The sequence below is a fragment of the Polyodon spathula genome, chromosome 14 (genome assembly GCF_017654505.1).
Source record: "Polyodon spathula isolate WHYD16114869_AA chromosome 14, ASM1765450v1, whole genome shotgun sequence".
NCBI lineage: Eukaryota > Metazoa > Chordata > Actinopteri > Acipenseriformes > Polyodontidae > Polyodon > Polyodon spathula.
The window spans coordinates 37,874,854-37,896,906 of NC_054547.1; the positions used below are offsets into that span (position 1 = coordinate 37,874,854).

The following is a 22,053-nucleotide window of genomic DNA, read 5'->3' on the forward strand; positions in this document are numbered from 1 at the left end:
TCCCATTGATCAGGCTCAATTGACTAATCTCGAGTTAATCCACTTAAATTTATTAGGTGAATATATATATATATATATATTATATATTATATATATATATATATATATTATATATAGATATATATATATATTTTAATCTAAAATTAATTTCAAGCATATACATTTTTAAAAATGTAATCATGGGACAACCACTATTCTTTTTTAAAAGTATATTAAATAATATTAAGATTAGACTTAACTCTAGTCATGTTTTCTTGGACCCACCTACTGTTCTCCAATGAAACATGTGTTAAGCTACTGAATGCACTGCTGTTTCGTGTCAGACTAGAAAATCAGTTTGCTTACCTAAATGTAGATTATTTTTTATATTACTGCTGGTTAGAGAACATAAAATGTGTTGTGAATTATTTTTTGGCTTTTCTGCTTGAATAATAAACCTGTTAACAAAACTGCTGATCCCAAATTCAGCAAGACGCAGTCCTGCTCAATTACCGATCCTGAGCTCTTGGTGTGGTGCTCGATATGTTTCGGCAGCACTTGCATGCTGTTGCCTTGTTTTAACTGACATACACTCTTTTTCCAATAAAAAAATATAGTACTTGCCAGTGTTTTGGTGTAACTTGACTCAAGCTGATCACTTCATCCAAGATTTCATTCTTGGCCTTTTCAAAGAGCTCATTCTAAACAGCAAGAAGACAAAAGAAAGAGTAGGGCTATGAGAGTCCACCACTCATAAAACAGCAATATAGCTCTCTGCTTGCATTCCAAGTATTTTATTAAACTGTTTTCTAATTATGTTTTTAAAATAAATGATATTTCAGTGGAATGACAAACAAAAACATGAATATGGATGTAGAATAGCACTCTTAATGCAGAGGCCAAAATGATCAGGCGAAGTGTGAAACAAAGAGGGGCTTTCCAGTGTTTCCAGGTATCAACGTCTTTCACATGTTGCACTGACATAGAATCTAAAGGTTTTACCCTATCAAGCTCTCTCAGTCGAGGGTAATTATTCTTCCATTCCGTCTCGAGGTTGAAGCGCGACGCTGGAAAACAACAAGTATACACCTCACAGTTAGCAGAGCTGGGACTGGGTTCTTCTAAAGAAACACACACACAGGGGTGTATTTACCAGCCCAGCCAGACTAGAGGGTCCTACCTGGGCAATAATAAAAAATGGAACCTAGGCTCAGGGGTTCAATGCTGTGTAAAGTCAGTGCGGCAGCTGAGCGTGTGAATACAATGAAAACAAAAGGAATGGCAGACTCTGATCAATACTGCCGCTGTCACAGTGCCAGCCAATCTCCTTAATAAGAGCAAACTGTTGATTTTCTACACTCTCTGGGATCCATTACCAGCCTCCCGCTACAGCAGAGGAACACTGTGCTCCTTTTTCATCCACAATAGATATTGTATTAATTGCTCTGTTATTTGTGTCCCCTGAAGATTTTCATTCAACCTGAGGTGTGCTCGAATCAATAAGAGCACAAAGGAAAATGAAGCCAGGAGCTGAAAATCATAAATCTAGCTTCAGCTAGCTGTCTTTAGTTAAAGGGTTATTAAAATCGCTAAACAGGAGCAGGGAAGAGAACTACAGGGATGAACTGCCAAGTTAACTCCACAGTTCTCAAGGTGACCAAACTATAACATCTATACTAAAGTATTCTTAGCCTAGTAACTAAACACAGTTTCAACTGGAACATGGAAACACTGTGGGGTCTGTATAAGTGATCTATAGGCTCCGGATCTAAATACCAGTCATTTAAATCATTAAAACAGGATCGTCTTTGCCGATTTCCATACATGTACAGAAATGTACTACAACGATTCACATGCACAAAAAACATATTTTAATGATTTGTTTGGATCCTTCTCAGTTTAGATCAACTGAACACACTCCTACATATACAATCCAAGTAGCAAAACTTTATATATATATTGTCTGTATCAATCTAGCTGTATGAAAAGCAATTAGCTTGTGTGATTCTGGTAACCAAGCTGGGGAGACCTCTATACCTTTCTTACCAAAGTTACACATTGCAGACACACAAAGAAGCAGCTAAAACAACATTGTTTTGTTTTATTTTATTTCTTCTAAACAAGAGGCAGGTGATGCATGTTAGTTTGATTAAACCCGTCACAAACGACAGCTTGCAGAACAACCCAACCCGTTCATGTGGAAGGCATCTAAAAACTGCTGCGGTACTGGTTCTACTGAAAGACTGCAATGTGTACGCAGTGTGGACAGAATGGGTAGATCCTCTTTGCTCAGTTAGCAGTACATACCTTTAAATGAGTCTGCCTGCTGCTCCACTGACTCGCGAACCATTTTCCAAAAGCAGTCCGATACAGCCAGGCTCAGGTTTTTAGTGGTCACCTGATGTGCCTTCAGCATTCCTGTCCTTTTAGGATACAGAAGGTGCAAGCCTCAGCACACAAGTCTTTGCAGTGACACCATGTATTTAAATGCTTGCATTAATGCGCTGGAAACCTACTTTAATAATCTGGAATTCTGGAAAAAGTCCTCTTCGTAATCTTTAATAGAGTCAATACCCTCGCTGCTACTCCCTGATCGAAAGAAGGGATTTTTTTTTGTAATCAAAACTATTGATTTCAGTGACAGAGTGATCAATTATTGACTTTGAGTGGAAGGTTAGTTTTTTAAAAAGGTTCCCGACTTTTACCTTTTCCGGTCACAACAGCAAAGTACCCCAAAGCTTTCATTGGAAATAACCTTCCCTCAACAATTTGCTGAATCTGTAGAGATAAAAAGCAATAAAACATTGTGAAAAACAATGAAAACTAAAACTAGTTTTAAAACATCACCATTAACTATTTTTTTTTCATATTTTTAAATACTTTGATCTACACTAATCCTAGGAATAGGATAATCATATTGAAATCCTTCACTACTTGCAAGGTGACAAGACATACATGCAGACAGTGATCACGAATGGCAGCGCTGAAAGTACAAATGCCCTAACATTATGAAAAATGTATCTTTTCCACAAATCATATTTTGCCTGCCTTACCTACTACAGTTTATAACATCACTAAAGACCTGCCTACTAAATTATTCAGACAAACACATCTTTATCCATCAGCACGTCAGTGGTTCTGCATGCTTTAAGCAAAAATAAAACATGACAAATCAGACTAGAGTAGCGCATCATTTTCAAACTGAGAGTAACCAAATTGCGTGCACCAAAAAACTGACCCACCCTACTGGGACTGGCCAGGTTTTTCTCAGCTAAGTCTACTTTAGTCAGAACAAATATTGTTCTTTTTCCCTGGGGGTCCATTTGACTGACGAGGTCTGTTACTATGCTGCGCTCCGCATCCACGGAACCATCTGTAAAACACAAAACATTTACAACAGTTAAATATATTAAAAAATCAGCTAATAATAATAAATAATAATAATAATAATAATAATAATAATAATAATAATAATAATAATAATAATAATAATCTAAACAGTTCCAACTTTCCAACAGTGCACAACCAAAACTAGTTGAACTAACCACACAACCACAAAGACCCAGACAAGTCTATTCACCTTGAATGCACAGGATAATGGCGTTGGGATTCTGCATATAAGCCTTGCTGATACTAAAAATGGTTTCCTTTGTGTCTGGGGCCATGCCTGTCGTCACAGTCTTCAAGATATAAAAAAAAAAAAAAAATGTATTAATTGAAATGTGGTGCCATACAGCGATTGTTTACAGAACGAGTTTTCAATTTTGAATCTGCTGTTACTATTAAAATTATAGGTAAGCATGAGTGAGCCCTACATTCCAGCAAAAAGGACGTCAAGCTGAAACTGACAAAGGTAACGGATAATGTTGGGTTAAACAAACTATGCCTGTTCCTATTGCTATCCCCTTTATATATTCAGCAAACCAGCTTGTAAACTGTCAAGTCTAGTCAGTACTTACACTGATAACACCAGGGAGGTCTACCAGTACCATTCTCTGAATGCCAGGGCCCTTCACGCTCAGGGAGATGGTCTGCAACAAGAGAATGAAATGTACAAAAGCAGGAATAGACACGCCATCCTCCACAGGGTGTACTGCAGGTGCAGCACTGTAATATTTACCTCGGGGCTGACAGTTTGTCCTTCTTTCACACTCTTCCTCATTCGTATCTCTATTTCATGACGAAGGGCTGCCAGCTGCGAATCCAACGAAAAGAAAATTAAAACAACAATAGAAAAGCTTGTCGGGTTCTGAAAGAGAGAGATGTAAATACTAACGCTAGACGAATTCTGTCAGCCTGTACTTTTCCGTTACGTATTGCTTAACACGCTTACATCGTCTTCCTTAGTAAGGTCAAACTCCCGGGAACTGTCTTTAAACATAGCCACATGGTGGGGGCCTTCACTCAGGGTCACCTAGGAGGATGAAAGAAAGCTTTGTAGAAAAAGGGCTATGTCATATCACACAGAACGGTTTGTAAAAATAAAGCAAAACAGAAAGAGCTCTACATGTACGGTTTATCACTTGCACAAGGTCACACAATTAGTCAGTGGCTTTGCAGAGACCCACCTCTCTGCTTGATTGGCTGGTCCACATTGCCAACTAATGAACAGCAGTGTGTCGTGTAACCGGCTCACCTTGACAGGAGATCTGGTCATCATTTCTCCTGAACCCCGGGGGAATATCCTGGCCTGAGCGATCATCTCCAGCACACTGGTCTTCCCAGCACTCTGATCCCCAACTACAACAACCTGAATTAGAAAAAACAAAAAAAACATTAAAACAGAAACAATTTAAAAGTTCAAACGGTGCACTTAACAAAAAACAAAAAGCAGAACCGTTATAGACGTTTACCACAGTAAAAACCTAGCAAGGTGTACAGTGAAAGCATGGTAAAGCACATTAAAAACCATGGCCAGCCATGCTAATCTATCATAAATGCAAAGTATAAACATGAAAAAAAAAAATTGCGGGGGAGGGGGGGTTGGGGAATGTAAAACTACCATGCAAATGAACTGCGTTAAACTTTCATATGGGAATTGAGAATTAACACAAGCCTACTCAACATATCGGTGTGAGTCACTTTCCTGTTCGGATGTTCTCACATCTCACCCATGACTGGTGCAAAAGCTCACACTGATGCTGCTTTAGCACTTTCACATTTCAAGTCTTACCCTCGGCAGATGATCCTGCGTATTATAGTTGGAATCATAGTCTGAGAGGATATCCAAAACTTCAGAGTACAAGTCAATCAGGGACTTCTACAGGGAGGAAAAAATTATACATCAATAATAAAAATAATAACAACATTTATTGGTACTTTACATTATTTACAAATATCACTATGCTTTGGGAATCTAATTCTTCATTTGCACTATTTAGCCCAAACATTCTGAGTTTCAGCAACTGACAATTTTACTGCATAGCTTTTGAAACAAAACAGCTTTTTAACATCAATAGCCGTCTTGTGCAACACTGCTAACTTAGAACAGCCAGAAGTGGCAAAAGCAGGTGGGCACACTGTATAGTCTGTTAAAGAATCTGTAAGTGAAGGCTTTGTATGTAATCAACATGCACTTCCTGAAAAATTGTAAGCGTTTATAACATGGTGCTTTTGCAGTGAAACCTTTCAAACTTTTAAACTGGAAAGCCTTGGCTTAAGGGCTCTTTCCTGCATGAGGCTTTGCAGAGAGCCCCAGCAGTGCAGACTCGTACCTTGACTTTCCTCTGGTGAATGCCTTTATCATCCTTCTGCAGCACCACTTTCCTCAGCTCCTTGTTCTCCTTTTCCAAGCGTTCCAGGATTCTCTGGTACTTCAACTAAAGAAGAATGTTCAGCCGTGCAACGAGGAAAAAAACCAAAATGGACACATCAAACTATTATTAACGCGAATCACGGGAAAGGGGTAACTGGTTCAAACAGTCATTTCATTATGAACGAGGTAAAGGTGTATGCCATTGCAACAAAAGCTATTCATGTTATAGATCATTAATATTTACAGGTGTAATACCAGGTAAATTTCCCCAAAAATTTCAACATATGAAGTATAATCAAACTGCCTTCTACCTTATAGTTCAGGACACATAAATTCATTCAATACCTGTGTTCGAAGAAGCTCCTCCTGCAGCTGGTCTGCTTTTTCTTTGTCTGAAACCTTTAAAAACACAATTTAGAAATAAGCGCCTCCATTAATAAGCATTGTTGGTCTTAAAAAAAAAAACTGCATGATGTGAACACTGAAACTCACTCACTGCTTCAAGAAAATAGGCATCCACTTTTGAAGGACACTGGTAACAGAAAAGCTACAAGCAGCCCCTCACTCCTGCACTGTGCATTCTCACCTGATATAATCCTGAATGACAGAAATACTCAGTGGTACATGTGTACTGGAGGATAACAGCTGCAGGTGCTAACAGGTGCTGCATTCTTCTGTTATTCATACTGACCATATCAATTAAAACACTGTGTTTGAATTACAAATCTAACTGGATGGCACTGCCATAAGTATACTTTACAATAGTTAGGTCTACCTTGTAATTTTGATATAACCTATGCCTGGATATCTACACAGCTCTCCTAAATATAATATGGGCATAATGTTTTAGGTTACATAAAGTGCGTGTTTTAGTAGCATGCAACACGCAAAATCATTAGAGATGCAAGAAGCATGTTGGATCATTCCAGTATACTTTCAAGGGTAACAGAATACTTTGACTCTTGTTCTGTACAGTATTAAAAAGACACTTCAAACGCTGAGCCGAGGTAACCTGCAAAAGACTTGTTATCGAGTGTCTTCACAGTATAAAATATTGGGTTATTTTGAATGCTTTGTAAATTTGCACTTCACACCAACACACTAGAACAGGGGACCCCACAAACACCACATGAAGAAGATTCATTAAAATGATCACTAACAAAGGGGAATGTTGAGACAGAATGGGACATGTTAATGCAGAGATTGAAAGTGCAACTGTGTGCAATTCCTCCAACACAACTCATTTTACATTTTAATAAAAAGAAAAAAAAAGAATAATCTAGTACCAAAATTTGAAAGGGAGTGGATATATAAAATGAGAAAGCCAGATATTTAAAAAAATATTTTAAATAAAGCATATTACATTAATAACTGCCACACCCCATACTAAAAGGATTTGCACAGTCAATGCAGTTTCAAGTAATTCAATGGATATTAGGAGCAGATCAGCATGAAAGCATTCCCAATGCACCCTTTTGGGTTCGGAAAAGAAAAAAGTAGGAAAATGACGTGAGCTGACATTCAACCTGTCGTGTGTGGAAGGAACGACCAGAACTGCATGCTGTTGATTGATTTCTGGAGCTCGAATCAAGCAAACCCTCACCATGTATTTCACCTTACAGTATCCAATGGCTCATTCTCCACTAACAGCATTTTCGTGGGTGGCAAGCCTTGAAATACATTCAAAACTCTTCATCAAGACAGAAAGTGTACACCACTGCAGAGCAATGTGGTCCAATGTGTTTTCATATACATTTTAAGTTAAGGCAAGTGAATAATTAAGTTACAAAAAAATGTATGTAGGATCATAATGCTCAAACTCGCAAAACAACTGATGATACCAGTTTTGGAAAAACTCATAAAAAAAAAAAAAGAGAAGTCAACAGTTTTATTCTTACTATATTCTACTGGGGAGCCAAACACATTCTAGAAGTATTCAACACATTGAAAGTTTCCAAACAGTTTAAAAAATATTTGTCATACGAATTTCTACACCCCAAACTGTGTTGTGTTACTGCATTGCATGCTAAAAGTTGTTATGACAAATATACCATATGTTTGAATCAGGTAGAGATGCCATGGTGAAAAGCGCTTTGTAAATCGTGCATGTCAGTGTATCCTTTTCCACTTCCGGACACACTCTCAGTAGTAACTACAGTAGGTGCAATACGAGTGGGAATTCTAATCATCAACCCTGCACGCACTTGACAGGCTGGAGAACGGGACACACTTCACTGCCTGGTCAGTGTACAGCGGTTTAGCCACCCCGAAAGAGCCTGTCAGTGTGAATGCAGCCGTGGGTTTTGAATCGTTTGTTTGATGCTTGTAAACCTTCACCTTGCGCTTCTGCTGCGAGGAGCCTGTGCTATACTGCCCTGCGGCTGAGCGCGCCGCCTCTTCATGGGCCCGGATTTGCTCCTGTATTAGAATGAGTTCCCCCAGCAGACCCTGCCGTGAGTGTACAAAGGAAGAGAGGTAGGAGGGGGCGGGGAGGGGGTGAAATACAAATAAAATAAAAAAAGAAGTGGAAAACAAGTTAAACCCAAAAACACAACATAAAGCCAGGTGGACATATGGAAAGACGGGTAAAGAAATGAGAAGTGGCAGAATAAGAGAACTTTGATCCTTGAACGCCCTCTAGTGGCAGACTAGAGTCATCATCTTCAACATGGTTTTACCAAAGTGAGCCTGTAGGGCTTGATGGCTGAAATCCATATGTTTAACTCAAAAGGGCTACTTTACTGTAGGAAAACCATTTCCAAATTGTACATAAATAAATAAACAGATAAATATTCACTGTTTTATAAATGCGATTATTGAAACTATATTTATGAATTTAAATGTATGACCTGTTAAACTAATCTCAATTCACTTTTTTACTGGTTATTTTTTTGTAACTGCCAAAACAACTAAATCTTACAGGGATCTTGAATTCCAACAACAGTTATTTTAAAATAGATTACATAAAACAGAAAACACAGGGTATGGAATAGCTAAATGGTACTTGGACTAAACGTCACAAGGACCAAATGAACATGCAACACACACATATGACATGAATGACAAACTATCATGGGTTTATTGTGCACTCAGAATGTATGTGCCAGAGCTGAGCAGTGACACGCTGGTATAAAAGCATATGGTCCATTTCAGTATATAGCTCAATAGACCCCACTCACTGATAGAGTATAAAGAAAGGGTTACGATCCCTGTGTCCCCAGTGTGAAGTGCTTCTGGTCACTGGTGAGACCACAGCCACGAGTCACCTGCCAAGGGACATTATTATTTTGTGAAACGAGATCCTCCTATAAAGAGAAGCTATAGTGAAGGGAACCCCCTACCCCCATATTAAAAATACTCTCGGCTTTCTGAAACTTGCCTTCTTATACTGTTTCTCAGAGCCTTCGAAGCTGGCGTTTTCTGTGGCTTTGAATGTGGCCTCCCCCGGTGACTCTGTAAAGAAAAACAAAAGGTGCTGCTCTGTTAGATAAGTCAGCTTTGATAACTTTGATAGACAAAGTTTGGAGGTATTTTTATTGATTGAATACACCTCGTCAACTTATCTTTTTAGGGCACGCCTGTATAGCACAAGTCAAAAAAGTTTAGCTTTCCGCCATGGTATTCCAGGTCAATAAAAACCAGAGACTATTTTGTGTGTGTGTGTGTGTGTCAGTTATAAATATATCACACATACACTTTTTTTATTTCAACTTCAACGATTTTCACTTTGACTGATAATTAAAAGAAATTGCGCAAAAGCTAAGCATGTTTAAGACACAATTTGTTCTTTCTTTCTTTCTCTTTTTTAATAAATATATTAGGAATGGTTTTAAAAGCTTGTTACTCCAGATTCTTACTCTAGTGTAAACTAACTACTTTTAATAGTAAATTATTATAATACAAAGATAACATTGTTTATGTATTTAACCAGTAAAAACATGTGTGGTTCTAGTTTTGATTTCACATTTAAAAAAAATAAAAATAAATAAATAAAAAGGATTATTAAAATTTAAAGCTTTGAAAATCAACCACATTCACATTTATTATACCAGGCATGTCCATCAATCAAACCAGGGAGTCATTTTCTCTATGGCACCCCTTACAATGCACCCAGAAAAGCTGCAGCACAGGTGTAAACTCAGTGTGTAGCAGAAGTCAAAGGAGGCGATACAGAATTAACACTACATACACAACACAAAACCAACAAAAAACTATCCGTATTTGTATCTGTTGTTAAGTGCACCGCAAACCGTATAAATCAAACTAAAACATTTTTCTTAACAACAAATCTTGCCATCCATATTATTTGTTTCATAATGAAATAACAATCAGAGCTACAATTAAATATTTTTGAATGCAATGAAGAATAACAGATTTCCTGAACTAAATGTAGTTTAACTTACCCAAGGACTGAATTGTCAAAAATATACAAAGTCACATTTGTAGTTTAGATAGATGATACTAGGAAGGCTGCGCTGGGCTAATGTTACGAGCCAGGGATAAGGAATAACAGGATTTACAGAACTCCAAAAAAATATAATTCAAACTGAACTTGAATTGGAAGGTGAATGCGAACAAAAAGAACGGGGGTTTACACACCTAACAACAGATGCAGACCAGAAGCTCCTTTGACTTCACTAACCAAACTCACACCTGTGAAAAATCAGCACAAAGGGGGGAAAATGAAATGATGGCGACAAAGACAGAACTCAAACCAGTCTCAAAACACACGGTCAAAACCACAAACCAACTACATCATCAAAAAGTGGCACAATTTCTGAATGAATTGGACAGTCCTGTTTAAAATCTTGGGACAACAAGATTTGTGCATCTGGACACACCCAAGGCATATACACAGAGCAGAACTGTAAATATTTTCATCACAGTATTGAGGATTACAGTGCCATAATTCAAATGGAATTTCAGCCGCTGAGCAGGATTTTTCCCCCCTACTGTATTCACTGGCTACACGTTAAAAGCTAATACTTCAGTTCTTAAATAAACAGAATCTATCATTACAAACCCTTTGACATTAGGCTTTTCAGAAAACTGAAGTTCTCCCCAATCTTCTCAAAGTCTGGCAGCAGCTTGGCCAGGGTCTCAGCATCAGGCAGCTTACCGGCTATTTTCTCTGCAAAGAAGAAATAAATAAACATTTCTATTTTAAAACACTTTCACCTTAGCAACACAAGCATAAGCTGTAACCGGACAGCTGAGTTTTAGTTTTTTGTCTTGAAAACTTCACACTAACTATAGAAACTAAATATTCAACCAGGACACCAGTGTAATGTTATGAAAAAAAAAAAAAAAAAAGACATTTAGATAATATTTATTTCCCATTAAAACATCAAAGAACCACCTGGCTCAAAAAAAAAAAAAAGCCACAGTCCTGACTGGAAAATAAGTAAAATAAACTAGAAAAATAAACTGCAGTTCGCTATTGTTGCACAGGACAGATAACGCCATTCAAAACTGCAGACCAGTAAACTGGAGTATGCCCCTTTTTATTTATTTTTCAGCACAAAACAATGGTGCTACAGTATGTTCAGTGCTACCCCTTTATAACATTGTATTCTGGATTAAGAGACTGTCTATGTGTGTTGTGCCTTATAAAGATAATGCAAGTGCTTGTGAAACAGTGTTATGTGGGAAATGGGAGTCCATGCAGCATTACAACAAGGAAGCTGTGTAAAGGGCTGCAATACGTTTTCAACAGCTTCTCTTCCTGTATAGTCACTGTGCTGAAGTATACTATTAGGCTCAAGTCATTAGGAATAAACACTCTACTCGCAGCTCCTTAAAGGATACTGGATTACTGGGTCAAGGTAATATATTGCCTGTAGAAATACCCTTACCCAGATCAATGTGTTCATCGAGCTCCCATATGAAATCAGGCACTACCCATTTATATTCACCAAGATCAGGCAGCATATCCTTCCATTCTTCATAAGTCTGAAAGAAAGCATAGAAGCATATAGTTGTATCTGCAAAGGGATTAGCTTTGAAAGTTTTACATTTCATTTACCAAAAACTAAAACAGAACATAAATCATTTGTGAAACAGCCAGCAGAAAGTGCAAATGATAATTTCTCTTCCTGTATTCTGGCACCTCCCCTGCTTCAGAGTCATCTGCTATTCAAACACCATCCCACGAAGCAAGGTGGGAATCAAACAAAAGCTGACGTGATAAATCCGGTTCAAATTTGTCAGTTTCTTCATACTTACTATTTTGATTTATTTTATATTATTTCACAGATGAACAGCTGTTACTGACTGACTGACTAACTGGCCATGTGTCTAATCGGTCTGCTTCTATTTATAGCTTTTCAGATGTCTGAAGAACAGATTTTGGGAATTTAAGATTTGTCTTTTGCAGTCAATTCCTGCCTGGTGAAGCTATTAATCTCAGAGTGCAGAAACGCATCAAGTCTGTTGTATAAGTAATTGCAATTGTCAGAAAACTCAAACGTTTCTGTGTGATTAATGATCAATCAAGCATTGATAGTATATCATCAGCGGCTCACTTTTACAACCCTAACTTGAATTTAACTTCTACTGATCACCCCAAAATCACCCAGTCCTTCCAATGTTTTGTGACCTTTAGTGACCTAGTCAATAGTCTCTCCTAACTATTTTTCTACTGGTGCCAAGAAAAAAAACATTTTTCTAGTTTCAGTAAAAAAATATAATTCAGCTGTATGGGAACTATGGGAAATAATCTGTGTGGAACCAAGTAGCAGTTAAGTGCAGCAGAGGGGAATATTTATAGCTGTCCCAGACCGGAAAAGCTTCCTGGAAAGATTAAGAGAGAGAGAGTTTGTGCAAGGGAAGGATGGAAGACAATTGCACAGCCATTTGATCCATTCAGGTTCCATTAGCCAAAGTGTGCAGGTTATTCTAAGCTCACAATAAAACCATGAATGCAGCAAATCGCTATGCAATGGGAGTCTTGTTTTTAACCCTGAATACGCCAAGTAATAATAATAATAATAATAATAATAATAATAATAATAATAATAATAATACAGAGGTAATAGAATACTTTCTTTAACAGTGCATGATCACTCCCGCCACAGATTCAAGAGCAGTACCTTTTTGGCGGTGTAGCCGCCACCCACAGCTGATCCCAGAAGCAGGTAGCGAAGCTTCAGTAGTCGCGTAGCCAGTCGGGCTACCCAGAAGGTCCTGTGTGGCTGGTGGCCGTACTTCCCTGGCAGGGGCCTGGCTGGGCGGAGGGGGAGTCTGGAGAGCGAGGTGAACTGTCGGGCTGCAGAGTGCGGGGAGGGCCTGTGGGGGTTAGCGTTGGGGGAGCTGCGGTGGTGGACTGCCCGTGACACGGGGTGAAGTTTTTGAAGGGGGATCCTGATTTTGACACCCAAGCTGTTGGTAACCAGATTCCTGCAAGCCACACTGGGGGAGGGTGGGAGAGAAATAAGGGAGCGGTCAGTGGATTGTTTTACCAATAGCCACCGGCATAGGCGCAGAAAGACAGGCCATGCTTTTTACCTGGAGCAGAAAGATGGGCCACGCCCTTTACCTGGTGCAGAAAGACAGGCCACACTCTTTACCTGGTGCAGAAAGACGGGACAATGTCAAACTGTACTACACTATTTTGAATATTCTAATTCCCTCAGCTGGCCTGTTGCTGGAAAGCCTGGCCTGTCTTTCTACACCTCTGCCATGAAGTCTATTCTCAAGTCCAGTCCCTACAGACACAGCTCAGCTAGAAAATAATAGCCAATTTCTGCAAGAAATGCTGGGACAGCCACAATGCAAGCGCCTCTACAATCTACAGCATATATTACACCTTGACTTTTAATCACTGCTGATTAGGAGAACAAAATTTAGTAAAAGGGTAAAAGAACACTGCTACTCATAGAAGTGTATGTAGTAGGGCTTGCAGAGTTACAATGGGAGTCAGGACTACTGAAAGTATTATAAAAACCTTGCACATGAGAAATTTTATGCAACAAGAAAATGTATTTATTTAGTTTAATTGTTTAACTGTTGTCGCCCTTCCCTGTGTAAATCTGGCACTACAATCCTATTCCAGTCCAGGTTTTTCCTCAAACACGTGTTCAACAGCAGGTGACACGCATCATTTCCAAACACACTATCCAAACCAGCATTTTTTCTGATAGCAGTCATTTCCAGATTTCTTCTATCATATACTCTAGATAGGTGTTTTGGTCAAATTCTGGAGCAAAGAGTCGCTGTCAATTGGCAGTCAATTTAGCCGTAGTGAGTCGTTATCGATGACACAGCGGGACAGTCCCACTTTTGGAATACTGGTCCCAGTATTTGCAGAACTTTTTTTGGGACACTCATTTCGCCCCGTTCCTTTCTCCGAGCATTGGTGCGGCGGTAACAGAATGTTTTTATTTTATTGTACTTGCATGCAGGTTGCTGTGTTACTACACTACATAACTTATTACAGAACAATGACACTTGATGTGACTAACGGTAATGTTGAACAACCAATAGCATTAAAAAGCGGCTGCACAGAGCCGTGCAAACCTGGAGAATTACCGAACAGTCAACGTTCATATTTGCAACCAATCAGAGTGAATTGAGGGTGGGTTTATCTACTGATTGCTAAAATAAAACAGACTGGTGGTTATCCTCATCTGAATCATCACTCTCACTGCCTGACAAGGTTAGACTAGGGTAGTCTAACATGAATGGCTCATAAAGGTACCACTGTACTGTGCTTAAATGAATACAAGAGTTTAATGTTTCCATGTGCCCATTTCATTTCTTTAAAAATGTATTTACATTGATAGTCGAGTACTGTATATGATACAAATAGTTTAAAATAATAATAATGAAAAGATTCATATCCTCATTTAATTTTACCTTTCTTCTTTTAAAAATATCTAAACATGCAGCCTTAGAGGCAGGATACATCTATTTTTAGTTTGGTGTCCCCTTACTTGTATTTCAGTGGTAAATGTATCATAGAAGTATATTTCATCCTGCAAAGTTTAAGAAAAAAGCAAAACAATGGAGAACTCATATTTAAAATTAATGCTATCTGTTACAGAAGTGTGAGAAGTATACAGATATGTATGTTACAGATATGTATAAATATTTTACTTTATCACTGTTATTAGTTTAATAGAAGAAAAACAACACATTGATAAAAACATACACTTTTCATTTAGCAAACGAGGCAAAGGTCAGGGCTCAATTTATTGTGGGGAGGGCTGGGGTCAATCCCTTTAAGTTTCTCCAAATAGTTTTTCCAAATGTCCTTTTTAACATGTTTTGTAAGCCAACAGGTATCCCTTAAAACAGAAAAGAACCTGTTAAAATTGTGTTCATTGTATGATGACATTTCATGCCTTATCTATGCAGTTTTTCAGTACCAATCAATGATAATGAAAAAGCGTCTCCTGACAATCTGAAAAACTGTGCATTTTAGACAGGCTAACGTGTATGCATATATCAAGGAAGATGAAATAGTATTCCTTTTGTAAGTCAAGAAGTTACAACATTAATTTGATCAGAAAAGGAATATGATTTAATCTTATTACGGCTTGATCCATGTCTCAGCCTATACTGTTGACTCAAAAAAAAAAAAAAAAAAAAAAAACTCCAGCCAAGATCAGCAAAGAAATTAGCCTTCCCAATAGCTCATTCAGACTGTAAGAACATGCTTTCTCGAGATCATTGATTGGCACCGAAAAACAGCGTTGAATGAAAAATAATGGAATAGGCAGGAAATGTCATTATGGAATGAACACGTTTTTAACAGGTTCCTTTCTGTTTCAAGCACCTGTCAGCTGACATCATGTTAAAGGGGGGGTTTAGAAATACAGCTATTCAGAGAACCTTAAAGGGTTTGCCTACCTGGATTACTATTCACCACACTTAATAACTGCTTCAGAAGGAAATTCCTGTTTCTGTAATCAGGGCAGCTTCTAAACAAGACTCAGAAAACCTGATTATCTGTGAAAAGGTGGGGAAGCTTATGCAGTGGGCACAGTTAACACCTGTCATCACCTTTAGGCTTTCCACCATATAATACACAATGTGTGCCTTGTTTAATAGTAGAAAGTGTCTGAAAAAAAATTATTTCCTAGTAATCCTAGCAGAAACTGCAATAGAAATAAAAACATACATAACAAATACCATGGCATTTTTAATAGTAAGAACTGTTATATTTTTGGGGGAAAAAATGGATTCGATTAAGTAACCATTTAATAAGTAGAAATATTGAGATATGTAATGTTTTCATAATGGAAGGGCCTGGTTTGCAGATTGGACACTGCAGGATTGCACAGATAGAGAAAGGGAGCGAGGTGCAGTTTCTTAGGACTCAATTTGAAGTTCAAGAGCAGATGTTTAATGCGTCACTGGTTTTGGGTAAAACACATCCTTGTAAACAACAAACCTATTCATATTTGGACATCTATTTCTAGAAACTGGACAACTGCAGCACCCGTGTATGTATGTATAAATACTGATCTGCCAATTAGGTACCGTACACATGGCAACGTCCTAAATAAATGGGAATTGCACGATGCGATGTCATTTGAAGAAGCACGTAGGGAACATGTCACTGTACATACATTATTATATGATGTATCTGTATTAATCGCTATCCTTCTATACCTCACGCCCCGTTCAGCAGTGCCATGACAAAACAAAAAGACCTACCATTGGACGAAAATCTACTCACCAGGCAGCTCCGGTCCCGGCCCGTAACATTATGCAGTAAATTTTGCAATAATAGGACTAATGTTTGATATAAAGCCGCTTCTCAGGAATCAGATCATATTTATTATTCTATGGTGTTCATTAACAAGGACACAGAGAGCGAGCAAGTGACAGCAGCGCTTCCTGGAAACCGGTCCGTCTACCAACTTCGTCCTGAAAAAAGTGAAACACGGGAACATTAGCACGAAAAGACCCGGGGCAGAGAGGACCGTGAGCGGTGACAATAATTTTTCATAACAATACATTATATATATATATATATATATATATATATATATATATATATATATATATATATATATATATATATAAACAAAAAACCTCGAATGCCTTTGAAAAAAAAAATTCAGTTTATTTTATGAATTATTTAAATGTCATTGTCTTTTGGTTCATAAATCACTCTTTACATTTTGATATTTAAAGTGTTACATATACAATAGAAGCTGTTGCATTGTTATACAGGTCTTGTCCATGCTCTGCAGGGGTGTCCAATCCTGCTCCTGGAGAGCTAGAGTCCCTTCTGGTTTTTGTTCCAGCTGTGCCCTAAATTACTTAATTATTGTCCGTTATTGTTCTAATTAAGTAATTTACGGCACAGTTGGAACAAAAACCAGGAGGGACACCAACCCACCCGGACCAGGATTGGACACCCACCCTAAGGGGTGTTGTTGTAACAGTTTTCTTGTTTGTTTAAATATTCTATATTATATAGCTTGGTTTCCAATGTGCTTATAGCCAATAGGCGTTCTTAAAATTACAGACATTTTTGCACTTTTACCATTATTATGCATCATTATGAATTCCCCAGCATTCTTCGTATGCCTGTCTGTGTCTGCGACGATCTGCAGCAGCTCAAGATGAAACGCACTCTGATATCTGTCTGTCTAGCTACACTACACGCGTATCAGATGCAGTAACCGTACAGACCCGGATATCACCAGGGCTTTGAAGGTAACAGCGGAACTTGTTTCTAATTGTTGTTCATTTTCTCTGCTGACTTCTTCTTGTTGTTTTTCTTGACCGGGAATTCATGCATCATATATGCAGCTGAATGCTAATTTGTATGACTGAATTTGTTGCATGCAACCATGAGAACAGGGAGCTTTTACTGTACCAATGATTTACATGAATCAGCCGCATGGTGGTGCTATTGGACTGCATTATTAAATTGATTTTGAGGGGGCTGTGAAGCTGTTTTTAAGGAGAGATGTTGAAAGGAGTAATAAATATAGTTTTGAGTACACTTAATTATATCGATCAAAAAATGATAATCTCCAGAAGTGCATCGCTATAGAGAAGAGGCTCTGTTTCATTTCCCTCAGTTATCACTTTGACCCTGTTAATGAATGATGTCATGGGTGAGATGGGGTTCATCATTTTAGGGGCAGGGAACGTGTCACAGATTCCTTGTAAACTCATGAGTGGAGCGCTAGTGGTTAGGGCTCTAGGTGCTTTGGGTTGGAAGAGTGAATACATACTGTAGGAAGCTCATTGTAAACAAATTATGTATAGTATATAATGTATTATGTATATAATAATGAAGTGCTGGAAGGGAGTGATGAAAGCAGTTAGAACTGTCTGCTGTTATGAGAAATAAATATCAAGACATCCAGTAAAAGTAAATTCAATTCTTTGTACATTGTTTTATTTTCAAATTAGATACATACAGCATTTTTATGGAGTTTAATGACATCATTTGAAACTGCAGGCTGGTTTCACAGATCTTGATTACCACCAATGCTACCTTGTGAAAGGTAATCCAATATAAGTGAAACCAGTCATATAGCATACTGGTAGCAGGACAAAACAAAGGGTTGTACAGAGGCACACATAATAGAATAGTCAATAGATTTAGTATTAATATAATAAGAAGCTACAATTTACAGGATTGAAAACAAGGGTTTGTTTTGTCAGAAAGTATGCACACAGTTTTCCTGTTAAAATAAAGTAAAATACTGTACATGTGATCCCTGATAACTATTTTTCTTTTCAATTTTATATCTTGCTAGTTTAGATACAATGTAGTTATGGATGGTTTTGATATAACACCTGCTTTTATGTGTTTGAACGCTGAACTGTTTGAACACTCTCAGCATACATGTTTGAAATGGACCCTTTCTGCAGCTGTGTGTGTGTGTGTGTATATATATATATATATATATATATATATATATATATATATATATATATATTACACTCTGATATTGAGGGTGACACATTGCTGGGGTGATTGGAAAGGTTCCAGATCTCAGACACAGTACTTCCAGAAGCAAGCTGCAGACAGACAGGGAAATATAAAGACAGTACATAGCATTATATTTAGCACACCATCTCTCAAGTCCAGTCTTCAATAATAACTGCCTCGCAGAGAGAGTGAGGAGGGTGTACCTCTTTTACTCGGGTGTGCTGATTCCATTCCTATTGCATTGGAGTCCAGCTGCTTCTCCAGGTCAAGCTTTTCTCTCAGTGCTGCCAACTGTGAAAGGATGCACTGCGTTAATTTCATCAATACCAAATGCTTAACCATAGACACAAGGCATCACTGGTGCCACATGGCAGTGATAAAACCTGGATTCTAAGAGTGAAGCAGAGAGCTTACATTTGCTTTCTCGTTGTATTAATTGTACAATGATTATATTTTCTCATAGATGTGAAAAGCTGTTTGTTTTCACAGATGGCACAATTAATAATAATAATAATAATAATAATAATAATAATAATAATAATAATAATAATATTATTATTATTAAATTTTGGTACTCAGAGAATGCCATATCATAGCAATTTTACAGAAGAGCACTTCACTATTATATAAATATATATTTGCATACCTGCTCCAGCTCTGCTAGCTTGCTTGCCAGCTCCAGATCTGTGACAGAGCAAGGAATTATCAGTCCACTCAGAGCCATGAGATATTTCAACTACCCACAAGGAAAATAAATCTGTCCAGGATACATTAACACCTCTGCATGATGTACCTATATTATAAATGTAAACCATGTCTAAACACACCGTGGATCTATACACATATTCTATATAGATGTAGTTCTTATATAGTTCAAATATATACTGTATTTAAGTTTGAAAGAATAGTTTGAAAGAAAGAAATCCCAAACCCTCTCCCATTAGAATGCTTACCATTGATCTCAGATCTTCTTCCAGACTTGCCAGACACCCCTTTCTGCAGTAGCAGAGCTATAAGCTTGTCTTGGAAATCTGTGACGTCTCTTCCAGGAGCCAGCTGGTTTTCTGCGTATCCAAAAGCCATTAGAGTATGTCATTTATAGAGCTTTTGGTATTTGTTTGTCAACCTCTGAATAGCATTGTATAGCTACACTGCCTGCACATGTGTTAAGATTGAAGCAAATGGTCAGAGAGGAGATCAATGGTTTGGCAAGAGCAGTCTATCACCCATCCCACTCCAGCACTGTATACACACCGCGTGCATGCTCCAAGCAATCCATTTTGCAACTAGGAATATACTACAAGAAACACCAGCAGCAATAGACAAGAATGAATTTCATCCCACACACACCAGTAGCAGCAGTAATACAGTACCACTGTAAACGCTTAGTGCAGGTTCAATAACATACTAATATAAGCAGGGGAAAAGCACAGCAAATTACACATTTGCCACTTTGCCACATTAGCATCTTAGTAGCCTCTAATGACAATGCTTGTAGCTCACCTTGAATCAGGAAACTCCTTCCATGCACTGCCTGAAGTTGAACCATCAGTAGTAGAGCCAGGAGGCCAGCACAGAAGGGAGTGGAGAGGTCTCTGTCCATGGTGCTTCAGGATCTCTGCTGGAATCCCACTGGGGTCTCATGGAGACTTTTGAAGCCGAAGACGGGGGGCGGAGGGGTTGTAAATCAATGCCTGGGATATGGCAGGAGCTGTCTGTTTATCATCATCCCAGGAGCTGTCCATGCAAAGACTGACAGATATACAGAGCTCTAATGTCAGGACCCGGCCCATGTATCTTCTATCAGGCTAATAAATAAAATCCGGATTCTCTTGTAAACTGAAATCCTGGGAGCGGTTACGTGGGTGCCTGTGTTATTTATTGTCGCTTTTTTTTTTTTTTTTTAATTAATTTGAAATCCCATAGCAGCCAAATGTACTAGGAACTTGCTCTTCAATCTTAAGTAATATATATATTGACCATTTATCACAGTGGCAGGTACGCAATCTCAGTGCGTCACCGCACTGGGCCCAGTACATTGTGTTTATTGTCAGAGCGAAGGTGGAATGTTGAGAGCATCTTTGGGAAATTAGCACCTTGCATTTTGGTGCAGTGCCAGTCATATGCTTGGTGGCTATAATATAACTCACATCTTCAATGACATGACATATTGTCATCAGAGGGTTATGCACAAGACAGATTCCATGTTAAAAACATTCTTCTGAACAGTAATATAACATTATTTCACTCTTATTTTTTGATAGGAGGAAAGTCTCCTGTTCATTTTTCAATACTAAGAATCTACAAACAAATAACGTAATTCAAGGTCTGTTGTTTATCAATTTGTAACAGTAACATGAAATATTCACTTTTAAAAAAGGAGTAAATAACAAACCAGAGACAATGTTTTAACATGGCCTACATGTGAATATAATGCATATGTTCCTAGCTATTGCAGACAATAAGCTTAGAGCCTATTTCTCAGCATCAATAGAGGGAGTGATCAAAAGACCCACAGCAATGCTGTACCATGGGTGTGTATATCAGCATATCTAACAGTGTCTGTGTGTGTCTCTTTTACAGACATACTTCAAAAGCCTGTTTAACAGACTCTGAATTGCATAGCTATAAAACATGTTACCAATGTTAATGCTTTGTTATTGTGCCTGGTTACATTTTGCTCCATTTGACAGGTTAATTTATGCATTAAATTACATTCAATGATCTTCTAAATGATCTTAGAAGAAACTGGATCAACAGATCTACTATTTCAACAAATACATTTTTATCTGAAATGTACTATTCACAGTTTGTCCAGCAGAGTGCGCTGCTGTCTCTGCTAGGATTATTTTTCTAGCAGGTAGTGCTGATTGTAACGTAGATGGTGTCTTTTGCGTCATTATAAGACATTTAATTACGCCACAATGAGTATTTTCTTCATTCTATTAGGTATAGCATTCCATATTTTTTGCAGTGTAAAATATGCAATGCGTGTTTAAGACTCCAATGCAATCTTGAAGAATGGGATTACAGGGCATATTTTCAAAGCATTTACTAAATATTCTAATTACTCCTATTTTGTAAAGGGGAAAAAGAAATCATGGTATTGTTTAAAAAAATGACAAACACAGTGACAAAAGGGCTTGAATTATATTATTTAGTTGTTCGTTCTAGTTTTTTTGTATCCTTTAAAAAAAATAGTGGTTCGTTTGTCATGAAAGCATATACTTTGAAAATGTAGCGATGCAGTTTAGGATCGCTGTTATAAAGAATTCACCTCCAGTACCACTTATTTTTCAATGTCTTATTTATTTATTTATTTAATCTAAAATAAAATAGAAATTGAACTGAAAGACAGCTACCGATCCGCTTTCTTGAGTACATGTCACCCTTACTGTCCTCTCTGTAGCCC

General features: G+C 37.9%; 2 protein-coding genes across 5 annotated transcripts in view; both read right to left on the bottom strand.

Moving 5' to 3' along the window:
- Positions 1-16,609, bottom strand: part of LOC121327040 (dynamin-like 120 kDa protein, mitochondrial) — a 36,575-nt gene extending 19,966 nt beyond the window's left edge. Inside the window, exons 1-21 of one of the 4 annotated variants that reach the window (XM_041270818.1) lie at positions 16,419-16,609; positions 12,826-13,144; positions 11,590-11,686; positions 10,758-10,865; positions 10,334-10,387; positions 9,114-9,187; positions 8,072-8,182; positions 6,080-6,133; positions 5,694-5,798; positions 5,153-5,239; positions 4,616-4,729; positions 4,313-4,393; positions 4,100-4,174; positions 3,939-4,010; positions 3,560-3,659; positions 3,222-3,352; positions 2,685-2,757; positions 2,496-2,568; positions 2,287-2,402; positions 982-1,046; positions 604-680 (exon numbers count right to left, since the gene is read on the bottom strand). In XM_041270818.1, the coding sequence (XP_041126752.1) occupies positions 604-680; positions 982-1,046; positions 2,287-2,402; positions 2,496-2,568; positions 2,685-2,757; positions 3,222-3,352; positions 3,560-3,659; positions 3,939-4,010; positions 4,100-4,174; positions 4,313-4,393; positions 4,616-4,729; positions 5,153-5,239; positions 5,694-5,798; positions 6,080-6,133; positions 8,072-8,182; positions 9,114-9,187; positions 10,334-10,387; positions 10,758-10,865; positions 11,590-11,686; positions 12,826-13,144; positions 16,419-16,447 (2,015 nt within the window). In that variant the 5' untranslated portion in view covers positions 16,448-16,609. The remainder of the gene's footprint in view (positions 1-603; positions 681-981; positions 1,047-2,286; positions 2,403-2,495; positions 2,569-2,684; positions 2,758-3,221; positions 3,353-3,559; positions 3,660-3,938; positions 4,011-4,099; positions 4,175-4,312; positions 4,394-4,615; positions 4,730-5,152; positions 5,240-5,693; positions 5,799-6,079; positions 6,134-8,071; positions 8,183-9,113; positions 9,188-10,333; positions 10,388-10,757; positions 10,866-11,589; positions 11,687-12,825; positions 13,145-16,418) is intronic. The other 3 variants (XM_041270819.1, XM_041270820.1, XM_041270821.1) reach the window with 3 other exon arrangements.
- A 1,238-nt stretch (positions 16,610-17,847) lies between these two features.
- Positions 17,848-20,504, bottom strand: LOC121326353 (urotensin-2B-like). The gene is made up of 5 exons (XM_041269588.1): positions 20,145-20,504; positions 19,595-19,705; positions 19,288-19,325; positions 18,845-18,932; positions 17,848-18,730 (listed from the first exon to the last, which is right to left on the bottom strand). Exons 1-5 carry the CDS (start codon positions 20,242-20,244, stop codon positions 18,705-18,707), a joined length of 363 nt encoding a protein of 120 aa, XP_041125522.1. The 5' UTR covers positions 20,245-20,504; the 3' UTR covers positions 17,848-18,704.
- Between the last annotated feature and the right edge of the window lie 1,549 nt (positions 20,505-22,053).

What these genes read in the sequence shown, in the direction of transcription:
- LOC121326353 (XM_041269588.1), bottom strand. Translation starts at nt 20,244, where the DNA reads ATGGACAGAGACCTCTCCACTCCCTTCTGTGCTGGCCTCCTGGCTCTA. An exon ending in AAGGAGTTTCCTGATTCAAG is followed by an intron (nt 19,706 to 20,144) that starts GTGAGCTACAAG and finishes TTGGATACGCAG; the next exon opens with AAAACCAGCTGGCTCCTGGA. An exon ending in AAGAAGATCTGAGATCAATG is followed by an intron (nt 19,326 to 19,594) that starts GTAAGCATTCTA and finishes GCTCTGTCACAG; the next exon opens with ATCTGGAGCTGGCAAGCAAG.